At 37.1% G+C, this 21,861-nt stretch overlaps 3 protein-coding genes across 5 annotated transcripts in view; all 3 read right to left on the reverse strand.

Annotated features, from left to right (window-relative positions):
• Nucleotides 1-2,945, reverse strand: part of LOC6578647 (probable serine/threonine-protein kinase DDB_G0267686) — a 41,374-nt gene extending 38,429 nt beyond the window's left edge. For 2 of the 3 annotated variants that reach the window (XM_032729982.2, XM_032729983.2), the window contains exon 1: nt 2,766-2,930. The gene's annotated coding sequence lies outside the window, so the exon portion shown is untranslated. Of the gene's footprint in view, nt 1-2,765 lie in introns of all 3 variants that reach the window. The other variant, XM_032729985.2, reaches the window with a different exon arrangement.
• Nucleotides 2,946-5,949: 3,004 nt separating this feature from the next.
• On the reverse strand, nt 5,950-7,096 carry LOC6578649 (venom allergen 5). Its single transcript, XM_002004521.4, has 3 exons — nt 6,919-7,096; nt 6,466-6,863; nt 5,950-6,390 (listed from the first exon to the last, which is right to left on the reverse strand). Exons 1-3 carry the CDS (start codon nt 7,072-7,074, stop codon nt 6,072-6,074), a joined length of 873 nt encoding a protein of 290 aa, XP_002004557.1. The 5' UTR covers nt 7,075-7,096; the 3' UTR covers nt 5,950-6,071.
• A 1,289-nt stretch (nt 7,097-8,385) lies between these two features.
• LOC6578650 (leucine-rich repeat neuronal protein 2) lies at nt 8,386-9,991 on the reverse strand. The gene has a single exon (XM_002004522.4). It carries the CDS (start codon nt 9,941-9,943, stop codon nt 8,510-8,512), a length of 1,434 nt encoding a protein of 477 aa, XP_002004558.2. The 5' UTR covers nt 9,944-9,991; the 3' UTR covers nt 8,386-8,509.
• Nucleotides 9,992-21,861: the final 11,870 nt, after the last annotated feature.

Consider the following 21,861-nt stretch of genomic DNA (forward strand, 5'->3'; position numbering starts at 1 on the left):
ATCTTAAATATCATCATGTTCAGTCAGGCCAATATCTCAGTTTTGATAAGCTTTAAGAAGCTTATCTTAAATATCATCTACTACATATTAAAGCTAATCAGTTTTCTAAAGTACTTTCTTTAGTTATCCTAATACATCTTGCCAATCTTCAAATCGATTCGTTAAAACTAAAACTTCTTTTTTCACTTTCCGCTATTCGAAGCTTTTGGATTAATTCTGGGAAACTTTCATATATTCTATTGCTGCTATGAAATAATTTTGACAGCTAAAATATTAGGATGTCGTTTTACAAGATGAATATCTAGAGGGTTTGTCAAACCTTTAAGCATTATATTTATATATTCTGATTAAATAAGAAGTCTTAACCTATTATAGCTTTCAAACATCTCACTCACAAATCTCAAAGATTCTCAAGCTGTCTTAAATTTGAATACCATTTCACCCAAGTGGAATTCAAGCGACAAGTGACATTTTCAGCTGGTGTCATTTGAGTGGATAAGCAACGGAGGTGGGTCAAGGCAGGCCAAGAGTTGCTCATCTCTGACAGACAGTTAGATAATTACGGACGTAACTGAGCAACTAACTGATATCGTCTGACTCCTTTTCCAGTTGCTGCTTTATTAAATCTAATGGCAGCTGCGGTTGCTCCAAGATGGAAACTGCTGTGGGCTGTGGGCTGTGGGCTGTGGGCCGAGGGCTGTATATAAAAGGGGGCGTGTTATGACTGTTGCGGCATTACAATAAATAACAAACACACTGAGAGAGTGGGAAAAAAAAGAGTATGGAGTAGGGAAGAGGGAAAGGGGGAAAACGAAGCCGGAACAGCACGCAGCCAGCGACTCGCAGGCAGTTAATAGTTGCTCTGCGCGCCATTATATAAACATGACTTTGGCTCGGAGTCCGCAGTTGGAGATAGAATCGGATCTGGCTGGCAGCTCGATTTGACTTTAGCCTCGCGCCGCAGCGCCAATTTTGTTGCTGTCTTATATTTTGGTTGTTATTTTTTTGGCACAGATAATCAGGCAGGCAGACAGCTATGTGTGTGAGTGTGTGTGTGTGCGAGTGTGTGTACATTGTATCAGCCTGGCCACATTGTCAATATATACACACGCTCTTGGCATTGAGGCTAAGCTCCACAGCAACAACATCAAAGCTGCCCGTCAGTCGCCAAGGACCTCAACAAGCAGCTGGATGAGTAAGAGTAGGAGTGGCAACAGCAAGAGCAGAGATTTGTGACGATAGAGACGCAGACAGGGATAATATTAAAACGTGAATCGCGCCCAACAGACTGCAAAGGCAAAAAACAAAGCAAAAAACTTGCATACAATGTGACTAACTGTATATACATATATACAGTAGGGCAGTAATGCCCTATTTAAATCGGTCCAAGTCTATTATATACTGTTATTCAAAAACAAATGCATATTTACTGCTTGACTGCATTTGAATAAAAGCTGATTTATCTGATATCTTAATATAAACTCTTCTTTAAGCTAGTTTATGGGATATATCACAAGGAATTACGGAAAGTAACGAAACTTAAATAGACGTTGAACATAACCTGCTCATATTTTTATCAAAACTTTTATCTAATAAATAATTATTATATAGAAAATTAAAATTCTCTATACGCTATATGGTGTCCATCTACGGATATTTAAGGAAAGTTTCTATATACATATCTATAATTGTATGAATAAAAAAAGTTTTTTAAAAATATATTTTATTAAAATTGTAATGTAAAAATAAAAAAATAAATTATTTTTTATTATAATATTTAAGTTTTTTTTTATTTATTTATTTTTTAACTCAATTTTAATCACAAGAAATAATATTCAAAGTAATTAATTTTTTTTTATAATGCTGAATTAGTACATTTTAATCAAATATTCTTCGATTTCAGTTTATTACAATATAATGTTGAACACAAATTTTCAGGTTCTCATATAATTAAATAATTGAAAACCGACATTTTATGATTTTTATTTCTTTCAGAAAAAAATCTCCACAAATTAACAAAATATGTATAAATGATTTTTAAGTTTTTAAAAAAGTTGTATTTAATCAACTGAATTTTTATTGTTTCTTAAGAACTTTTTAAGGTTCATTAAGTATACTATTCAAAACAATTCTTCTTATGTCATATATTGTATGTCGTATATTGTTCGTTAAATATTTAAAAATAGACTATTTAAATATTAAAAAATATGAATTCAAACGCTTAGTTTATAGCTAATCATTCACTTAAGCAGAAAAATCAGAGTTTGTAAAACAAGCCACTAAAGGCTTAAATCTTTTTGCAGATATTTTTAATAATGTTCGGCTGGATGTTTTTCAAGATATTTTTGCTGATAAATTGAAACGGACTGACAAGAGTTCCCCAAATGGGAATCCCCCAGCAAGCGACTTCAGGGAATTGTCTCTTATTGCTTCTTTTTTTTTTTTTTCGTCCCGAGGCTGACGATAAGATCCTGCCAGAGCTGTGGAGCACTGCAAAACTGGATTTTTATATTTATTTTTACTTTGAGCCCAAAAATATGATTTTTTTGTAATATATTATTTATGCTGGCTCAGCTGTCAATTGGCATTAAGTGATAATAATTTATAGATGAATAATACACTAAGCGGCTTTACAGCCAATTCATTGTCTGGCTAATTGTGTGGGCAGCAGAGCCGGGGGTGGGGGGTATTTGGGTGTAAGGGATAGGTGCGCAATTAACGTGGCCTAAAGCTAACCACGCTCGCCTAATGGCTAATGCGTTTACCTTACACACACGCACATGCACACGGACACACACACGCGCACACCCACAAACGAACACGAAAGCGTAAGCACTGTCGAAACGTAATATACCGTTAGTAACGTAAAGCGAGACGTAAGAGTTAGCGTGCGTTGCCTTTGGCGTGCTGCCTTCAACTGATTGTGGCAAATTATGAATCTGAATGTGATGCTGCTCCCAGCTGCTGCTGCTGCTGCTGTTCCTGCTGCTCCTGCTGCTGCCAACATTCTTCCTTTACAGTTTTTCGGAGTCACGCGTCTCGTTTCGGTGCATGCAACTCGTGGCACTGGGGCACTGGCACAGCCTAGCCCTGCGCATGCCCTGTGAGAATCGCAAAGAGAGGCCACTTGATATGTGGGCAGGGTATTAGGTTAGTTGGGCCAAGTGTAGGCCATATAGCCATTGATAATATTGCTAAAAAGAAATAGGCAGACTAATGATATAAGATTTATTTACCAATACCCTGTAAAATGATATTATGTTATTCATTTAATTGGGCGCTAATCATATGAAATTAACTGTTTATTGTGGAGTATTCGAAAATTAATTTTTGTATACCCTGTAAAATACAATTAAAATAAAAAACAAAAATGGTTTACTTTATATATTCAAAATTTGCTTATATACCCTGTAAAATGAAACATTTTCATTATATATATAATATTTATTATTATTATTATTATTTTTTTTTTTTGTATGATTTTCAATAAAGTTTTGTTCATAAAATTTAACATTTTCATTGCATATATTTTGATTATTATTATTATTTTTTTTTTATATATAATTTCCAATAAAATGTAAAATGTAATATTCCCATTATATATATTTTTATCTCCTTGCTTTTATACCCTATATACGTATATAATCTTTAAGCAAATTTTTAATCAGTTTCTCCATTTTGTGCCACTGTACGCTCTGCTTGTAAACTGTGCCCGTTTCGGAGTAAACAACCAGGGCTGCTTATGCTCACACGAACGTACACCCACACACACACAAACACGCACACGCAATAGGCTGAGGCACTGTGTCACACACACACACTCACACATACACAGGGACAGACAGGCAGTCTTCAGTCGTAAAAACTGTCGTTGAAGTTTGCGCTCAGTTTGAATTGTGTTTGGTTTAAAAACGCATCAAAATTGACATTTAAAATGTCAATTGTTTTACCAACAACAATGCGCGTTCCACTCTCTCGACGCTCGTCTAGATATCCATCAATTGGAATGGCAACAGAGCTCTCACTAAATTTACTTATAGTTAAGTCCCATAGCCTTAAGCAGCAAACAAAAACAACAACGAAAACAACAACAACAACAGCAACGTAACGTCTTAGCTTTAAGACGTGAATTTTAATTAAATTCAAGAATTTTAATGCTATTTGGCGTTAATTTAATTAGCAAATAATTAGCAAATAACCCTGTCGAAAGACGAAATGATGTTTATATATATGTATATATGTACCAACGTAAGTATATTTCGAGTATATTCCTACGGAAGTCGTTAGGAATATTTGCTATGAAAAGTTGCTTGATTTATTTCTTAGTTAAAGTTACATTTTAGACAATTTTCATTCAATGGGAAAGTCTTGTTAGTTTAAGAACCTAAAAGATTAAATTTAATTAAGTCAAAGGACTGTTTGTCTGTCTGTCTGTATGACTGGAAATTTAAAATTAATACTGGTGTATACCCTGAAATAAAAAAATGATATATCTGATCCGTCATGTAGAGGCGTATTAAATTAAAAATTCATAAGTTATAATATCGTTTTAGTTTATGTTTGTTCTTAGTTAAAAAAAAAAAAAAAAAAAAATACATTTAAATTCATTATAAATTTTTTTTTTTTTTTTTTTTTTTTTTTTTTTTAACTAAGAACAACCCTTAATTAAAACGATATTATAATTTTTTTTTATCATTTTTTTATAATTAATTTTAAATAATTTATTAAAGTGCTTGAAACGGGTTTTCATTCAAGTACAAATATTATCACTACATTTTTATCATCTTTTTGTAAATATGTAGTTTGCATTTAATTGAAGTACAAATATTTTCACTGCAATTTCATTTTTATTTTTGAAATATTTAAAATGAAAAAAATGTAATATAATATTTTGTTTTCAATGCGTGGCATGCTCCGATTGCAAATGAAAACGCAGCTGCAGTTGCAGAGATTAACAAATATTTGGCTGCCGGCATGTGGGAATCAATTGAATTGAATTCAGGAATCGCACTCAGGCGAGGTCTGTAAACAAATACAATTTGTTGGGTCAGAGTTGTTCAGTCAATTGTGCGCGATTCGAAACGCAATATTAATAATAATAAAGTTTTTAATACTCTTGGCCATAAATACAAAAGTGGACCGACAGACAGACAGACAGACAGACATACAGACTGAAGTCCTGAGTGAGACTAAGAGAGAGGTTGGAGAATGTGGCTGGAAAGATTTATGAGCCATCCAAACACTTGGGAATGCGAATAAATAAATGTCGATGACAATAATGAGTGCCTCAATTATTAATGCTGTATGCCAGTTACGCAATTAATGGCGATCGATAAAAACACTTCATAGTCAACAAGCAACACATATACAACATTCATCATAAAAGCCATCAAAGCCAAATTAAATTCGAGCATAAATATCAAATGAATATTCAATTACAATTGCGCAGAAAATTAAATTCGTTTTATTTATGAATAATAATAAAGAATATAATAAGAAATACACTCAAATACTTATAATTGAATAAAAATCTAAATAATATTTACTTATAGTTAAAGACCAAGTTGTATAGTTTAAAGATTGAAAAAAAAAAACGCATTGAACAATAGATGGCGCCACAACAACTGTGATAAAAGTTGAGGTATTCAAATTCTTTAGTTTTTATACCCATTGAACTCATTGAAAATGGGAAATTAGGTTATACTGGCTTAGTTAAATGTATGTAACAGGCAGAAGAAGGCGTGGAAAATCCCATAAAGTGTATATATACTTGATCAGGGCGACGAGCTGAGTCGATTTATCCCTGTTCGTCTGTCCGTCAGTCTTCCTGTCCGTCCTTTGGTATGTTTGAAAAAGATTAAGAATTAGAGATCTAGATTTTTTTAGGTTAAAGATCGATAACTACTTCCCCTTTTTTTATTATCGATTACAAATTGTAGAGAATTAAAATGTTTTTCTTATTTTTGTTTTATTTGATTGGATTTATGTACATGAATTGCCTGATCTAATATGTGACAACCTAGATTGAAATTCTACACGGAACCAATAAGCCGCTCTACAAGTGATCAATTCTAGAAATATTCTATAATGTCGAGAGCGGGCTTTGGCTTAGGCGTTGTGGTTATACCTTCTTCATTTAATAGACCGCAATCCTCTTCAACAACGTTATATGGGCAAAGGTTTTTGAATTCTTGATCGGTGTCGGGGCAATCGCAGGAAATTTTGGGTGTCTGTCCTATAGAATATGTGAAAGTATTCGGGTGCTTGTTGCAGCCATAAAGGCAGATCATCAACTGGACTGTCCATTCCTTTTCGTGGAAGATCGCAATGCCACAGCCGACGCGAGAGTTCATGCCGGTTATGAGCTGCAGGAAATGTGAAACATCCCGACTGGCAAAAATATGAAATTCAGAAATGTAAATTCAAATCGCATATGAATTCAAATTAGCTCTGTATCATTCTCACCCATTTCGCCCTTCGCCCGACAGGAGACTCGTCGGAGTTATATGAATGTGCTGATTGTAAAATGTCTTTAGATGCGAGTACATTATTTGGTGAACAGTCTGTTTCTGGCTTGTGGGATATTTGGTAAGGATCGCCGTGTAGCCCGGCTTCGAGGCGTGCGTGGCTGTGAAACTTCTCTTGATCGGATCGAGGACGCAACGCATTGCCGCCAGACCAGCCAATTTGGCCAAAGATTCATCCCAGCCCAGTTTATTCATACGCCCAGCTGCCGGCAGGTTGGGAAGTCCGCCCTTTGCCACGATATTACGATAGACATTCATTTGCCTCACGATTGCTTTCGACAATTCCGGTTTAATCTCGAGCAGCCTGGCTGTCGCTTGGCAATGTGCGGCGAATTCCTGTAAAGCCAAGCAGCTTGTTATTATTTAGCTCGTTAAACCTGATCTGATTCACCTGATTATGATTGCAGCCCAAGTGCGGTTGCGATTCCGTGCAGTAGTCGGCCTCTTCGTATGTGAGTGGCTCCTTTAGCATGCATTTTCTGGCATTGGCATAGCCAAGGATCCCAGCACAACCAAACAGCAACAGTAACAGATATCGACTCGACATAGTCTTAGCTCATATTAAAGCTATTCCAGCTGAATTCGATTCTATTTATGCATATAATTGAATTGATTTGGTCCACAGCTATTTGGCAATAATTCCATTTGCTATACTACTGAGGAGAATGATATTAGAGGCAGATTCAGAGACCGTCATACGGTGTACTCCTGAAGTTGTTATAAACAATATGTTAACTTAATTAACATACTCTGTTGTTTACAACTGAATTGGATTTGAGTTGGATCTAAAAGGTTTCTTCAAAATTAATATAATTTTTACTGGAATTCTATCCCACAATAAGTATTATAATTTTATATTTTATAATAATAAAATGTCTCTGTATACATACACTTCTATTATTATTAGATATTTTGGTATTGCGATCAATATTTTTACATTATAATAAAAAAAAAAAAAAATTGAGCTTTTTATTCTCTTTTTTTTTTCATTTCGCTCTTTGCACTCCTAAAGTTTACCATATTGTTTACTTTAGGAACTCAGAATCAAATAACTCATAATCATTATCAAATAGCCAACACTCATCGGCTGCTTCGATAAGTCTATGGCATAGATAAGCTAGTTTTTATATATTTATAGAGGGTGGTCAGCAAAGTTTGAGAGAATTTTAACTCTAAGTAATCAAAATAAATATTACGATAAGTTTGATTTTAAGTTTGTATATTTTTATATGTATAAATCATGTTATTAGCAAAATTAATTGTATACATTTAAAAAATATTTAATAGTGTATATTAATAATTGTTTTATACAATAAATTTGGTTATAACATGATTTTTACATATAAAAATATTCAAACTTAAAATCTAATTTATCGTAATATTTATTTTGTACAATAATAATGAATGACACAAGTTTTGGTGATAACAGTAAATTTTGTTTGTAAATTTTAGTTAGTTAACATAGTAAAATGTGATATATATTAACGGCAATTAGTGCTGTTGTTTAACATTGTTCCCAAAGGATAATTCATATTGTTAGTAACAATAGCATAGTTGCTGTTATTTAACATAACAGGCCATAAGCTTGTTATGATATTGGTTAGTCAGCTCTGTTACTTAACATAGTCATCGAGTTATAGTAATTCTGTTAATACAATACATAGTTTTAAGACCTACTGCTGTTAGTTAACATAGCTTCATTGCTTGATAGCCTTTGAGCACAACAGCCCAGCGCTGTTAATTAACATAGTCGTCAACTGTCAAAGAAAGTGTGTAGTGATCGTCACTTCTGCAAACTTCTAGAACAGCCCGTGCAGCTATCAATGATTAAACACCTGTTTCTATAAACAGTAATACGTAAAAGCAAACATAAATATAATTAAGTTTTATATATGTTTATAGAAAAATTGTAACACAGACTTAAGTTAGATTAGTCAGGGGCTTAGTCTAGACTGAAAGTAGATGTGCTTGTTGTTTCTTGTTCAGTGAAAGTTCTCCTGGCGATTGGGTTCGATGGTGACTCGAGCATAGGGACTGCCGGCGCCCACTTTGCGGCGCATGGTGACACCTCGATGCGGTCGCAGTCCCATCACAATTAGATAGACGCCCGCGGCACAGAGGGCGATGAGAGCGAGTATAATCAAGCCGTATGCCCATCTGGGCCATCTCTCGCAGCTGAACTCGTCGCGACGCACCGAGGAGACGAGCATGCCCCGGATTCTGGCCGGGCGCAGGCAGCGTCCGTTCGTCTGGATGGCCAGATCCTTGAGCCAGACTAGCTGGCAGTCGCAGTGAAGCGGCACACCATTGAGATCCAGCTGGGTAAGTTTACCAAAAACCGGTGACAGGCTGACATTAAAATTGCGCAACATAGTACCACGAAAACTGAGCGTGCGTAACGGCGGCAACGTCACGTTGCCCTCGGCCGGAATGAAGGCTTCTCCGTCCAGCCAGCTGAGGCGACGACAGTTCTGGAAGCTCATGGACTGCACCTGATGCAGCTGAGCGAATGCGTGGGCGGCGATGCCCTCCAGCTGCGGCATATCCTCCACATAGAGCTGCTGCAGCTGGCTAAGATTGGCCGCATCCACCGGCAGCAGCTTCTCCAGCAGATTCTCGCTGATATCCAGGCGCTCCAGTTGCCTGGGCAGCTGGCTGGGCACTCGCACGAAGAGATTGCGACGCAGCGACAGCTCACGCAGAGGCGCATCGATCGGCAGCTTCAGTTCACTCAAGCCGCAGGCATCCAGACGCAGTGCGTTCAGCTTGGGATTGATGCCATAGGTGCCATAGAGCTCCAGTCCATTGGTCTGGTTGAGTTGCCTGTTCCACGAGAGTTCCAGTGTCTGGAGCACCAGCAGTGGGGCAAAGATTTGGGCGGGCAGCGTGTGCAGATTGTTGTGAGCCAAGTTCAGGACCTGCAGATGGGGCAAGCCGGCAAAGGCCTGCGGCTCCAGCAGCTGGATGCTGTTCCAGCCCAGATAAAGCTCCTTCAGGCTGACGATGCGAGCGAAATTGATGGCGGAGATGGTGCTGATGTTGTTGTGCATCAGGTTGAGCATGCGCAGGCTATCGCTGTTGAAGGCGGGCGCACGATTCAGCTTGTTCCAGGACAGATCCAACGTGTCAATGTAGAGCGGCAGCAGCGCCGTCAGATCCTCGGCCTGGAAGTCCTTGTAGCTGCAATCGATGTGCAGCGCCCGCATGCCCCAGGGCGAGGCACTCACATTGCTGCACTCGCAGCTCAGGCGACTGTTCTTGTATGCGGCCGGGTAACAAAAGCGATCCACATCCTCATCGTTGGCATCGATGAGTTCGCTCTGGCTGGAGCTTACTAGCAGCAGCACGCAGATCGCTATCCAACTGAGAGCAAAGTGCGATCTCTTCGTCATTGTCAACGTTAGCGGCTTCGTCATGGAGGGTTTGCGTTTGACCGAACTACTGCCAACAGTTGGCTATTGAATTCGTTTGCTGCGACACTCACTGCCAGTCGATACAGATAAGAGATAAGAGCTTTATCTTATCGCGTGGAAAGCTCTACGACTTTGCAGTGGAGCCAGCGGCAAATCGCTGAAAGCCCAATAGGAATGCAGAGCGACAGTAATGAATGTTGCGTTTGCCCATAAATAATATAAGTGCATAGGTGTGAACTAGTTAATTAGTGCTATTTTTAATAATGAAAAGTCCAATATTAGACTGGCAGAGAGAGAGAGAGAGAGAGAGAGAGAGAGAGAGAGTGAGAGAGAGAGACATAGAGAGGTAGAGGCAGATAGATAGATGTAGACCAGGTTTAGTGAGAGTTTTATGTGGAATATATAGATTTATTAAAAATATTTATGCTGTCCATAATAATGACTATTAGCATTAGTAATACTATTTATATTAATAACATTATCCCTACATCTATGAATATCATTTTGATTAGCATTATAGGTATTATTGTCATTAACATTGCTTTACAATTATCCATAATCTTACTAATACATGTAATTACAATCAACAAAATATTATCTCATTATCATTGGCATCATCAATATTGTTAGGCCATTTATATCATAATCCTCATTGTCTACATTGCTATGAGATGTGTTATTACCCTTTTTATTACCATTATTATTTACTGCATTATTCAAGCGATTCTCATTATTATGCACATTACTTCCATTATTATTATGATTATTTTCATTATTATGCATATGAGACTTATTCTCCTCTTATCGTTAATATCTTTTCTTATACTTTTCTTGTAACTCACATCATTATTATTTTCATTTTCAATTATTTTTATTTTTACTGTGATTATTTTCATTATAATAATTATTATCATTTGCATTTTCATTATCATTTGTATATTTTATATGATTTTACTTCCCATTTTTGCTTACCTTTTCAATTTCTTTGTTTATACTTTCATATTGTTTACGTCCGTGACGTCATTCTTTGGGCATCTCTCGAGTCGCCGGTTAGTTTGTCAATAAATTTCCCTAACATTAGCCGCCATTCAGTTGAACATATGCTGAACATTCATCTGGCACTCATTCCATTCGATTCGCCGCCCGAGTGAGTGCGGCAGTTAGTCATGTTGTGTTCCGCTCAGGTGTGTTGCATTGAAATGCTTGATAAGATAAGGAAGTGAGCTTTTTTTCTTCTTGTGCTCTCCCTCTCTGTGTATCTCTCTCTCTCTCTATCAATTTCTGGCTCTCTTTGTATCGGTTGCTCTTAGTTTTGGTCTCATATCATTTATCTAGTTCATTAATCATGGCCCACTCCGGACATAAGCTCTAGATGTGGACAAAGCAAAAGAAAAACATTTCATGTGGCAATCGCTGACAGAAAACACACACACACACTCACACGTCGCATTGAACCGCATTGAATATTGATGAAAATTGTTTGGCTTTGCTTTAAGTAGTTAATACTCTTACTTGTTATCTCATTTACTCTGTCTGTCCCTATCTCTCTCTCTCTCTCTCTCTCTCTGTTTTGCTCCCTCTGTCTCTGTTTTTAATGCCAGCTCAAAAGTTGAAACTTAAGTCCTGACAGCGATTTACACGCTGAATTGATATTGTTTTGGTCTTATCCGCTTGGGCTTTGTGCGTCGCTGCGAAGCGCGAAATCAACTTAAAGACTAATTATGGAGACTACGAAATGCCGATGGACCTTTCGACCTGCTGCCACTTGGAATGCTGTATACCCTGTAGACAGCGAGAGCCTGATTAAGTATGTGGGCGAAAATCGCTAGAAAGAATTCTGTTGATGAGCATTTCTGACTGCTCAATACATTGCATTGCTTACGATCTAAAGATATTGAAATAAGTTGGGGTAAGTCTTAAGAGATCCTAATGAAGTTTTCAGTTCCTATTCTTTAAAACTGTAATATAAATTTTTCAATTTGTCACTAAGAAAGTGCATTTATATAAAAAGTAATTCCCTATATGATTGTATTTCATATTTAATGTATGCCAAGTCGAATCATGTTTAAAACCAATATACCATTTTCACTTTCTGAATGAGTAAAAGTCTCAGCTATGCTGTATTTCCCTTCTTTTTTTTTTTGTACGCATACTAACTTTATTAAGCGTTCGAGTTGTTGTTCCTTTAATGGAAAATCAACTACGTTCCTTTTGAATGCCTATTTTCCGTAAAGTATTTCTTTGGTTAAGCATTTTCCTACCCACTTTTTCAATGCAAATGAAAACTCTTAAATACCAGTCGCAAATATTTTCATTAATTGCGAAATTTCGCACAATAGAATTTCAGTTAATTAAGTTTGCTGTTCTCTACATTTTTTTCTGATTTATTTTTTTTTTACATTCTTGCAAACTTTTAACATTTCTTTCACTTTTCCAGCTGGACTTGTGCCTTTTCCTTGGAGGATTTTCCACAGTTGCTCATGAAGTCGGCAGGTATGCATGTTTATATAAATTTGTTGGCGCTCTTCAATACAAAATGCAATTGTAAATCAACTTCTTGCGACTGTCAATGGTGAATTGATGAGACGCACTGGCGCATAAGTATGTGTATATATATAGATACACATACACACACATACACATATGTGCGTTAAATTTGCATAAATTAAAGATTTTCATGGAAAACTGTTGCCAGCTCTTGACTTTTGTGCGTAGACGAAGCATCAAATTACACAGAGAGTGAAAGGAAGAGAGAGAGAGAGAGAGAGAGAGAGAGAGAGAGAGATAGGGTGTATGTGTGGGCGCGGGAAATGCGAAAGTTGAGCGGAAAAAGATAGAAGAAGCAAGAGGGGAATGAGCAACGGAGGGGAGTGTGTGTTAGGGGAGCTCTCTTGGCGTAGCTAAAATGAGCACATGTAAAGCATTTAATGAGCTCTGTTGCCAGCTGTCGAGCCTGTGCGTGTGTGTGTGTGTGTGTGTGTATGTGTGTGCGTAATGTCTGTGTTTGTGGAAATTTTGTAAAATGCCAGGCACATGTTTCACGCTTCACACACACAGAGAGTTAGAGAGAGCGAGAGGGAAGGAGGGAGGGAGGGAGGGAGAGAGGGAGAGCCCCCTTACACTGTCCACGCACTGTCATTATTACAGGCAAATTTATTTTCAACTAAAAACTCATTAATTACATTGAAAAGCTGATTACGCACGCGTGTGTGTGTGTGTGTGTGTGCATGTACTTAACAATAATTATGCACAATTTAATTAAAGCCCAATTCGGCGAGTCGTTGCCAAGGGATCTAATGGAATTGTTAATTAATAGACCAAATTCAAGTAACATTTCAACAAATTGTTCAACATTTTTCTTTATATTCCCTTTTTCATTTGAGTTTTTCCAAATTTTTCAACAATTTGATTTTTTATTTGAAAATAAAATCCGCGCTAAACGTGCAACAGTCAAAAGGTAGAAATGCACGGAGAATTACACACAAACACACACACACACACACACACAAAGAATTCCTGTGCTATGCTGAATGCATTGAATATTTAATAAATATTTTTATACACGCTCACGGTGTATAGTATATAGGTTTTTGTAATGTGTTACTGCATGTATGAAGTATCGTAGTGTATATAGATACAATTATGATTGCTATAATTATAACTCCTCTAGATACTTTTTGTATAGACAGTATTCGAGTGCTAGCTGAGATTTCTTTCAATACTTCCTGCTGACAAGCAGGCAAAAGGTGTGGCAAATCCTATAAAAAAGAAACCTATACATATACAGTAGAATCCCGATAATTCGAAATGGCAAGGGAATCAGTTCTGTCTCGATTTCCACAGAAATTCAAATTATCGAGAAATTTTGAGAACGAATTTCCTTGAGGGCATCGAATTTTTTTTCGATTTGTCGCAATTTTCAATTTATCGGGGTACGAATTATCGAGACTCGACTGTGTAATAGTTCTCTATTAGTCCAGCTTTTAGCCAGAAGAGTTTCATGTTTGTCTCAACTCTCTTCTAGAGAAGAATTAACTATGAGACTATTGATACTCAAATCTCAACTGAGGATTGGGAATATACTCCATACTCTACTTATATATAATATATAACCTGATACTTTCTATAGATTATCTACAAGTGATCCATATATTTCTCTCTAGGCATGGCAACATAGACAACAACTATATCTTCCATATTGCTAGAAGTACAATCCCTAAATCCTAAAGTTCGTATAGATTCATTGCTTACCTGCAGCATACTCTCTATATCCATTAGAGACAAGCTGTAGAAAATCGTAACATTGCATTAATTTAAATATTTTTGGCGAGTATTTTGCAATGGTTTTCATGGGATTTATTTTAAATATTAAATTGAGTGTAGCTGAAGGGCTTAAAGTGCTTGCATGGCAAAAGCCCTGCCACAAATGGTGGCGCACAGGAAATGCAAATGGAAATCCAAATGGAAATTCAAATGAAAATCGAAATGGGAAAATCATTAAAAAGTCGCTGCGCGTTATCCGGCTGCGATTGACTTTAATGCAACAGCTGCATGTCAGTTGACAGCGCTCTATAATACTGAAGAGAAACAGAGCCACACTCACACACACACTCACACACACAGCCACACACACATGCATGCATGCCATCACCCACATCAATTGTTGTTCGAGCTGTGCTAATTGAATCACTTGTCATGCATTTTGTCTAATAATAGAGCATTTTAAATGCAAATTACAGTAATGCATTGCGTTTTATTGAGAAGGCGGTGGAATGGCCAGAGGTGGGCGTGCTGGTGGGTGGTAGCTGAACCACATCCGCTCACCGGAAGTGGTTGTGCGCCACTTGCCGCAGCTGGAACCAGCAGCAGCTGCAAGTGGCATAAATGCCTGCATTATGCACACAGAGCCTGCAGCTGCGTGCCATGCGGCGTATACGTAATTTTAAAATGCCTGCAAGTATGCAACATAAACAGCCAGACAAAGACAGAGCCAGCGCAGGTGTGTGTGAGAGTGAGATAGATACCGAGAGAGAGAGGGAGAGAGGGTGAGAGTGGGAGCGACATTAAAAGGGTGCAGCACACATTAACTAATTGGCTTTGAAAACGCTGCTGTCACCCACATTAGATAACATTTACAAGCACGCTCAACATCTCCTTCTCTCTCTCTCTCTCTCTCTCTCACTCTCGCTTCGTCCATCTCTCTCGCTTTCCTGTGTCTATTCAGTTGCTGCTGCTTAGTTAGGCACTGCTCTACCGTTATTTGTGGTTATGCTGTTGAAGGCATTATAAATGAGCAAAGCGAACAATCAAAGAAGGCACAATCAACCCATAGAGAGGTGGAGGAAGAGGGAAGGGGAAGCAGAGTGAGAGAAAGAGACAGAGAGGGAGGTAGGGAAGGTGAGCGAGCAGAGGCCATGTGAACTATATCAGGAAATATGTGTGGCTAGGCATCTATTAGAGTATACAGGGTGAGACCATTGAAATGCTAGCAGTATAGAATTTTTTATATATATTATAATAAATATTCCTGTAGATATTTATATAGATTCTTAAATGTACTCATTCAGTTACAATAAATTTTTATTCTTTTTATTATTAATGAATAATAATAAATAATATTAACTTTGTATACCATTAGCTATAAAATATACTTTAAAAGTTCGGAATCCTTAGAAGCGCCTATTTCTGTAATATGTCCTTATATATTATCAATTCTTTATTTAGATTGAGGAACCAAAGCCGATTTAGAGTTGCACTGCTGTATAACAGTATGAGAGTATAACAGTAAAACCGTATAATAGTATAACCGTTTAACGGTATAACAGTATAACCGTATAACCGTATAACAGTATAACAGTAGTTGCGTATAACAGTATAAAAAGACTCACCCTGTATATACTTACAAATTACAGATGTTATTTTCTATTATATATGAATTGAGCCTCTTTTCTATATAAATGTGCTTTGAATCAAACCCATTATAATTGAATAAGATATACATATATATTTTTTGTTGCTGCAGAAAACATCTGTATTATGTATTATACATAAGTATACATATTTATATCAATCTGAAGTCTGCAGACTAATGAGAAATTTGTCAGCTTGTTTAATATGAATAGAAATTAAAATACATTTATTATATTTTTATGTGTCCTATAAGCAATGATACAAATGGGGAAAAAAATAAGTTCGGATTTAAAAAAACTCTTTGTGATATTTTTATTATTTCTATACTATACTATATTTATTTCTAATAAATGGCAATTCTATTCAAGCTTTGCCTCTAAAATAAATTTTCAGTGGCTTTTAGACTGAATCTCAGATTTGCTCTTTATATTCGCAAAATAATTATAAAAAAAAAATTCCATATGGTAAGGGTATTCAATATTCGATCTGCTATAGTCAACAGCTTGTTTATTTACTGCGCTCAATTAAATGTCAAATTTAAAGAAAATGATTTCGTCTAATGGCAAAACGTGCCACAAAACGAGCTCGATGCGTACTTCGTCTGTGGCATGTACCGTGTCTAATGCCTTAACTAAACAATAGGCCAGAAGCCGAGGTCTAATATGTGTGTGGGTGTGTGAGTATGTGAGTGTGTGTGTCTCTGCCTATTAAGCTGTGTTAGACAGTCAAACAGCAAACCGGCGAACAATTTAATACTTTCATTTGATCAAAATGATAAAAGCCAAAAGAGAAATACACACACACATAAACAAAACACCCACAAACAGTCACACGTACATACACACACAAAAACAGTTAGAGTCAAGTTCGAAATAAAGGCGAAATTTCTGCGGCTATCAATTGCCATAAAAGTTATTAAAAGATTAAGAAAAGTCGTATAAATTGAAAAAGCAACTTTATTAACTTCAAACTAGCGAAAGAGTGTGCGGGGCAGATAGAGAGGGGGAATCGAAATGAGAGAGTGAGCTAGACAGAGGCACCATCAAAATGTTTTGTAACTTTAGCATACTTGTGTTGGTGAAAGGCAATGTGAAAGGGAGATATATATATAGAAAGACAGAGAGGGAGAATGAGAGACTATTGAAAAGTCTAAGAAATATATACATACATATATATATTTGTTTTGCTCTGAGCTAGTTCATTTGCACTAGTCTCTTCTTGTTCCCCCCTCTTTCCCGAAGAAACACTCGTTTATCTTACTAATGAACCTCTTTTGAGTGCCATTTTCTGGTTTTCTTACTCTTCTCCCATTCAGCCGAAGATATTTGTTTTCGAGCTGTCATTTTGGCAACAGTTATTTGCAAATGCAAAAGCAAGTGCTTGCATACTATATATAGGGGTATATATACATATATATATATATGAATAAATAACTGAATATATATAACCAGAAAATTCCCAAGTCGTTGCTTCACATCGGCTTTAAGGCTCTCAAGTGATTGAAGAATTTACAGGCTTTACTGGAATTACGTTTATAAGTAATATATAAATATAATAATAAATTTATAATATTCCAAAGTTATTTATAAATCTTCCCATTTAAGTGCCACACATACATATGCAGATTTGTTATTTAGCCCCACATTTCTATCAATCAAATATGTCTAAGCATATGCAGCGCTTGAATACCTACATAAGTTATTTATGCCTTTGTGCTCAATTTCCCAAGTAAGCTTATATTCATACACATATAAATACATGTATGTAGGTGTTTAAATATATTAAATTATGTATTTATTAAGTTGAGCTAAGCAAGGCACAAAGTGCGTTGCGTGTGCCGTAAGCGTAATGAAATTTGCAAGTCTTTGACAGCTTTTGTGGTGTGCTTTAAATGCAAATAAAGCCATAACCGGCTCCCACTCTCTCCCTCTCTCTCTCTCCCTATCTCTCTTTCACTCTCGTTAACTTGCAATGTGTGTGCAATGCTTTTTAGCTAAGTTTTAAATGGGATAAACAAGGCTTACACAACAAATAGCTCAAATAATTCTCGACGACTGTGCGTATGCGTAATATTTTAACATACAAATATTACGTATACGCCATGTGGCATGCTATCAAATCACAATAGAGCGACCAGTGCAGGCATTTAACTAATCGTTTATTGATGACTTGCATGTTAGCCAAATAGAAAACATACAAAGTTTTTTACAAATTGAATCGCTCTCAATAAGTGTAAAGTGCCAAGTGCTTAAAGCATGCAACTTTTTAATACCCTGTACACATGTGGGATGGCAAAATGTGTTTGCTTAAGTTTATGCTCCACTTGGAAATCTCTATAATAACAAATATTGCTGTGAAGTTTTGTCTTAAATACTTTTTTTGACTAAAAATTTTGTAATGGGTAGCTCAGACTTTGAGATACCCTGTACATATATATGTAAATATATTGAGCACTGGTGTACTTTTTCGATCTCTCTTTTAAAATGTATATCAATATATATGTAGAAACACAATTGCTGTCGGTTGCTGACACATGAATACCCTGTAAAGTAATAAATATGTATTTAAAGAGGCACTAATGTACTCAGCTGCTTATATTTGTATACCCTATAAAACAATGAGCATTTATTTACAAAAACACTTATGTTGTCATTTGCTTACAGTTGAATACCCTGTAAAATATAAATAAACATATATTTTTTTACTTTTCAGCTCAATCGTAAGGTATTTGCTCGTCGTTCAGTGCTTTTCCCATTTGGTTTATTTTGTTGCTTATTGCAATTTCTCACATGAAAGGCAATTTGCTTAACAACAACATTTGTAGCCCTTGCTCCACTCTCCACCCTCCGCTCTCTCCTTCTCCCTGTCCTTTCGCCCTGTCCTGGCTGTCTCGTCTGTCTGCTTTGGTCCATGCTTCATGCCTTCACGTCTGATCCAAAAAGATGAAAATTCAGTTTCATTTGCAAACGTCACGCACCACGCCCCACCGCCTGCAGCCAAACCGTCCGACTGTCCGTACGTCCGACTGTCCCCCCGTCCGTCCGGCTGTCTGCCCGCTTTTGCAGCTTTGTTTTTGTTGCTCTTCACTTGTGGACAGCAGCAAAACTCTCTTGGCTTGGCCCAAAAAAGTTACGTTCCGTGTTGCATTTCATTTGGTTTCAGTTGTTGTTTTTGTTGTTGTCGTTGTTGTTGTTGTTGTTGCTGTCGTTGTTGCTGTGGCTCAGCTCGGAGCTGTAATTTGATTTGTTTTTTCCGCTTGTTTTTCTCTCTCAATTTTATTGGCAAATCTTTTTTTTTTGTGCTCCGTTGCACTAATTAATTTTGTTGCATGTTGCATGTCGCTTGTTGCTGCTGCCACTGCCGCTGCCGCTTTGATTAAGCTTCAATTAGTTCAGTTGAGCTGTTCATAAATGTTTGCTGTCTGCTGTTTGCACTGCAGTCCCCACTTATTAGTCCGAAGCAGCTGTCAAAGCCATTGCTCTCGGTGTGTCTCTGTGTCTGTGTGTCTATGTGTCTATGTGTGTCAGTGTGTGTGTGCAATGCGCATGTCCTGGCGGGCAAGATTTATTGCCTTTGGCCTTTCGCTAAGCTTGAAATTAATGTACTTCACAGTTAAGTTTAGCAGCTGCCAAAACGCTACCAACAACAGATTAGCGTGGGCCACACAACACAGCACAGCCTCTACGTAAGTGTGTGTGTGTGTGTGTGTGTGTGTGGGTGGCAGCTTAATGAAGTTGTTAAGGCCTAGGCAGCGACCTTTCTTTGTGTATGTGTGTGTGTGTGTGTGTTGTAAGTGTGTGTTACAAGTACTCGCTTGCACTTCACGTTCAGCCAGACAAAACACACATGAAAATCTAATAAGACGCTTATAAGCGAGTGTGTGTGTAGGTGTGTGTGTATTGGTATATGTGTATTGCTGTATGCTTTGTGTTTTAGCTAGAGTTTTCACACCCTTTCGAGTGCTCGGTCATAGCTTGGGGCATGGTCTCAACCTCTACCACTTGTCCACCCTACCTCCCCCCATACCCGCCCTCTCTCTCTCTCTATCTCCCTCGGCGAGCTGACCATTAGCCGGCGACAGGAGTCGAAAAATTGGATCGTGGGACGTGAGGCTGAAGGTACTCGAGTATAACACCATGGCGAGTGACACTCATCTGGTTTATGTACAGCTCTTTTTCATATCTTCTACATATACATATATACATATACATATTATATATGTTTGTTTTTTCTTTTCGCATTTTTATTGCGCTGCTTTTGCTTTTTTTTATGTGTTTGTTGTGTGTTTGTAGTTACGATTTAACAGTTTTTTCTCCCAGTACTTTTCTCCCTCCTTCCCTTCTTCGCCACACCCCCTCACACACAGTTGGGTTTTCTGGTTAGAGTTGTTGTGCTTTTTCGCTGGGACAGCGTTTATTTTTATGTGCACACTTGATTGGATCGTAAAACTTGTGTAGCTGATGCTTAACTCGGGCCACTAGCCTCGAGTAGCTCAACACACATAAATAACTCAACATGGGGACATAAATTAAAGGCCATTACTTATAAGCTATGCTCAACTCAAAAGAAGCTAACGATCCGTGATCGTTTGGCTAATGAACAAATTATGAGGCATTTGCCATAAGCTAGCTATATTGAGTTATTAATTCAGTTTAATAACTATTTCTCGTTAAGTTTATAGGTCCAGTATATTCACACTTTGTCAGTCAATTGAAGTTTCCGCAGATAATATTGGGAATTGTCTTTTTTTTTGGTATTTATTAAAATAATCTTCCAATGCAACCAATACAAGCAAATGCAACAAAAATTGCTTGGAAATTAAATATAGTTAAAATTCATTTAAAATATAGGGATATGTATAACTTCAATTAGAGGGAAATTGCTTGCTTGCTTTCCCACAATTCGCTCAGATAGCTCAACTAAAAATATAAGGAATTTACACATAATTCAAATCAATTTAATAAATATGGATTTGGATTCATTTAAAATACAGGGAAATTGACATAGCTCCGCTGGCAACGCTCAAATTTTCCCACTTTTCCTCCAAACCTTTTTCTTCAGAAATAAAAAAAAAGTAAGCAGATATAAATATACTTTAATTAAATAGTCTAACTATCCATAAAAATGAAAAATTAAACTAATTATAAAGGTAACAAATAATTAAAATTAACTACCAAATAACTAACAAGAAATAATCCTAAGCTAACCATCATATGATGTTCAGTTTGTCATGCTGTCAGTCGAAGTTATACGAAATAAATGCAATAAATTTAAATTATAACATTATCTTATTTTTCTATTTGATATCCTGTGCTATGCCTTAATCACATATGACAGCTCGACTAAGTGACACTGTTAGTTATTTGCAGCAAATATTAGAGGGAAATGCATATTTAAGGGGAATTAATATCTGCACACAGTGAATCTATCAATCAATTATCATGCCTAATAAAGGGAATATTCAATAATTGCCTGGCTAATAATTTAATGCTGACCTGCTCAGTCGATTGAAATTGCATTAGGAATTCAAGTGAAATTGTAAATTTTGCCAAAGCCGAAATGAAAATTCGCCCCGCACTCCCCCCGTGCAGTGTTTTATAAGAGAATTTTGAGTCAATTCACAACAGTAACTACAACTAACTGGGTTAAATGCACAGAATGAACAGAAATTGTTGCCTGCCGGCAGGAAGCGTATGCCAGCTCGGCTCTGCTTGGCTCAGACCGGCTCTGATCCTATTTTCTAGTAGCCTTGGTAAAAGGCAATTAAATTTAATGCCTGGGGCATGCATCAGTTGCACTTATGCCAAGGAATTGAATTACCGCTAACGGGGAGTGGAGTGTGCGAGAGGCGAGGGGCGAGGTGTGTGTGGGCGGCCAAGTTAACTTGGTTTTTGGCTCGGATGACATCATTGCAGCCTGTCGTAGTCTGTATCTTGTTGTATCTTGTATCTTGTATCTGGTAGTTTGCATGCCGCTGGCAACGCTTTGAGTCTGGGACCTGCTGCTGCTGC

Source organism: Drosophila mojavensis, unplaced genomic scaffold (genome assembly GCF_018153725.1).
Source record: "Drosophila mojavensis isolate 15081-1352.22 unplaced genomic scaffold, ASM1815372v1 contig_80, whole genome shotgun sequence".
Lineage (NCBI taxonomy): Eukaryota > Metazoa > Arthropoda > Insecta > Diptera > Drosophilidae > Drosophila > Drosophila mojavensis.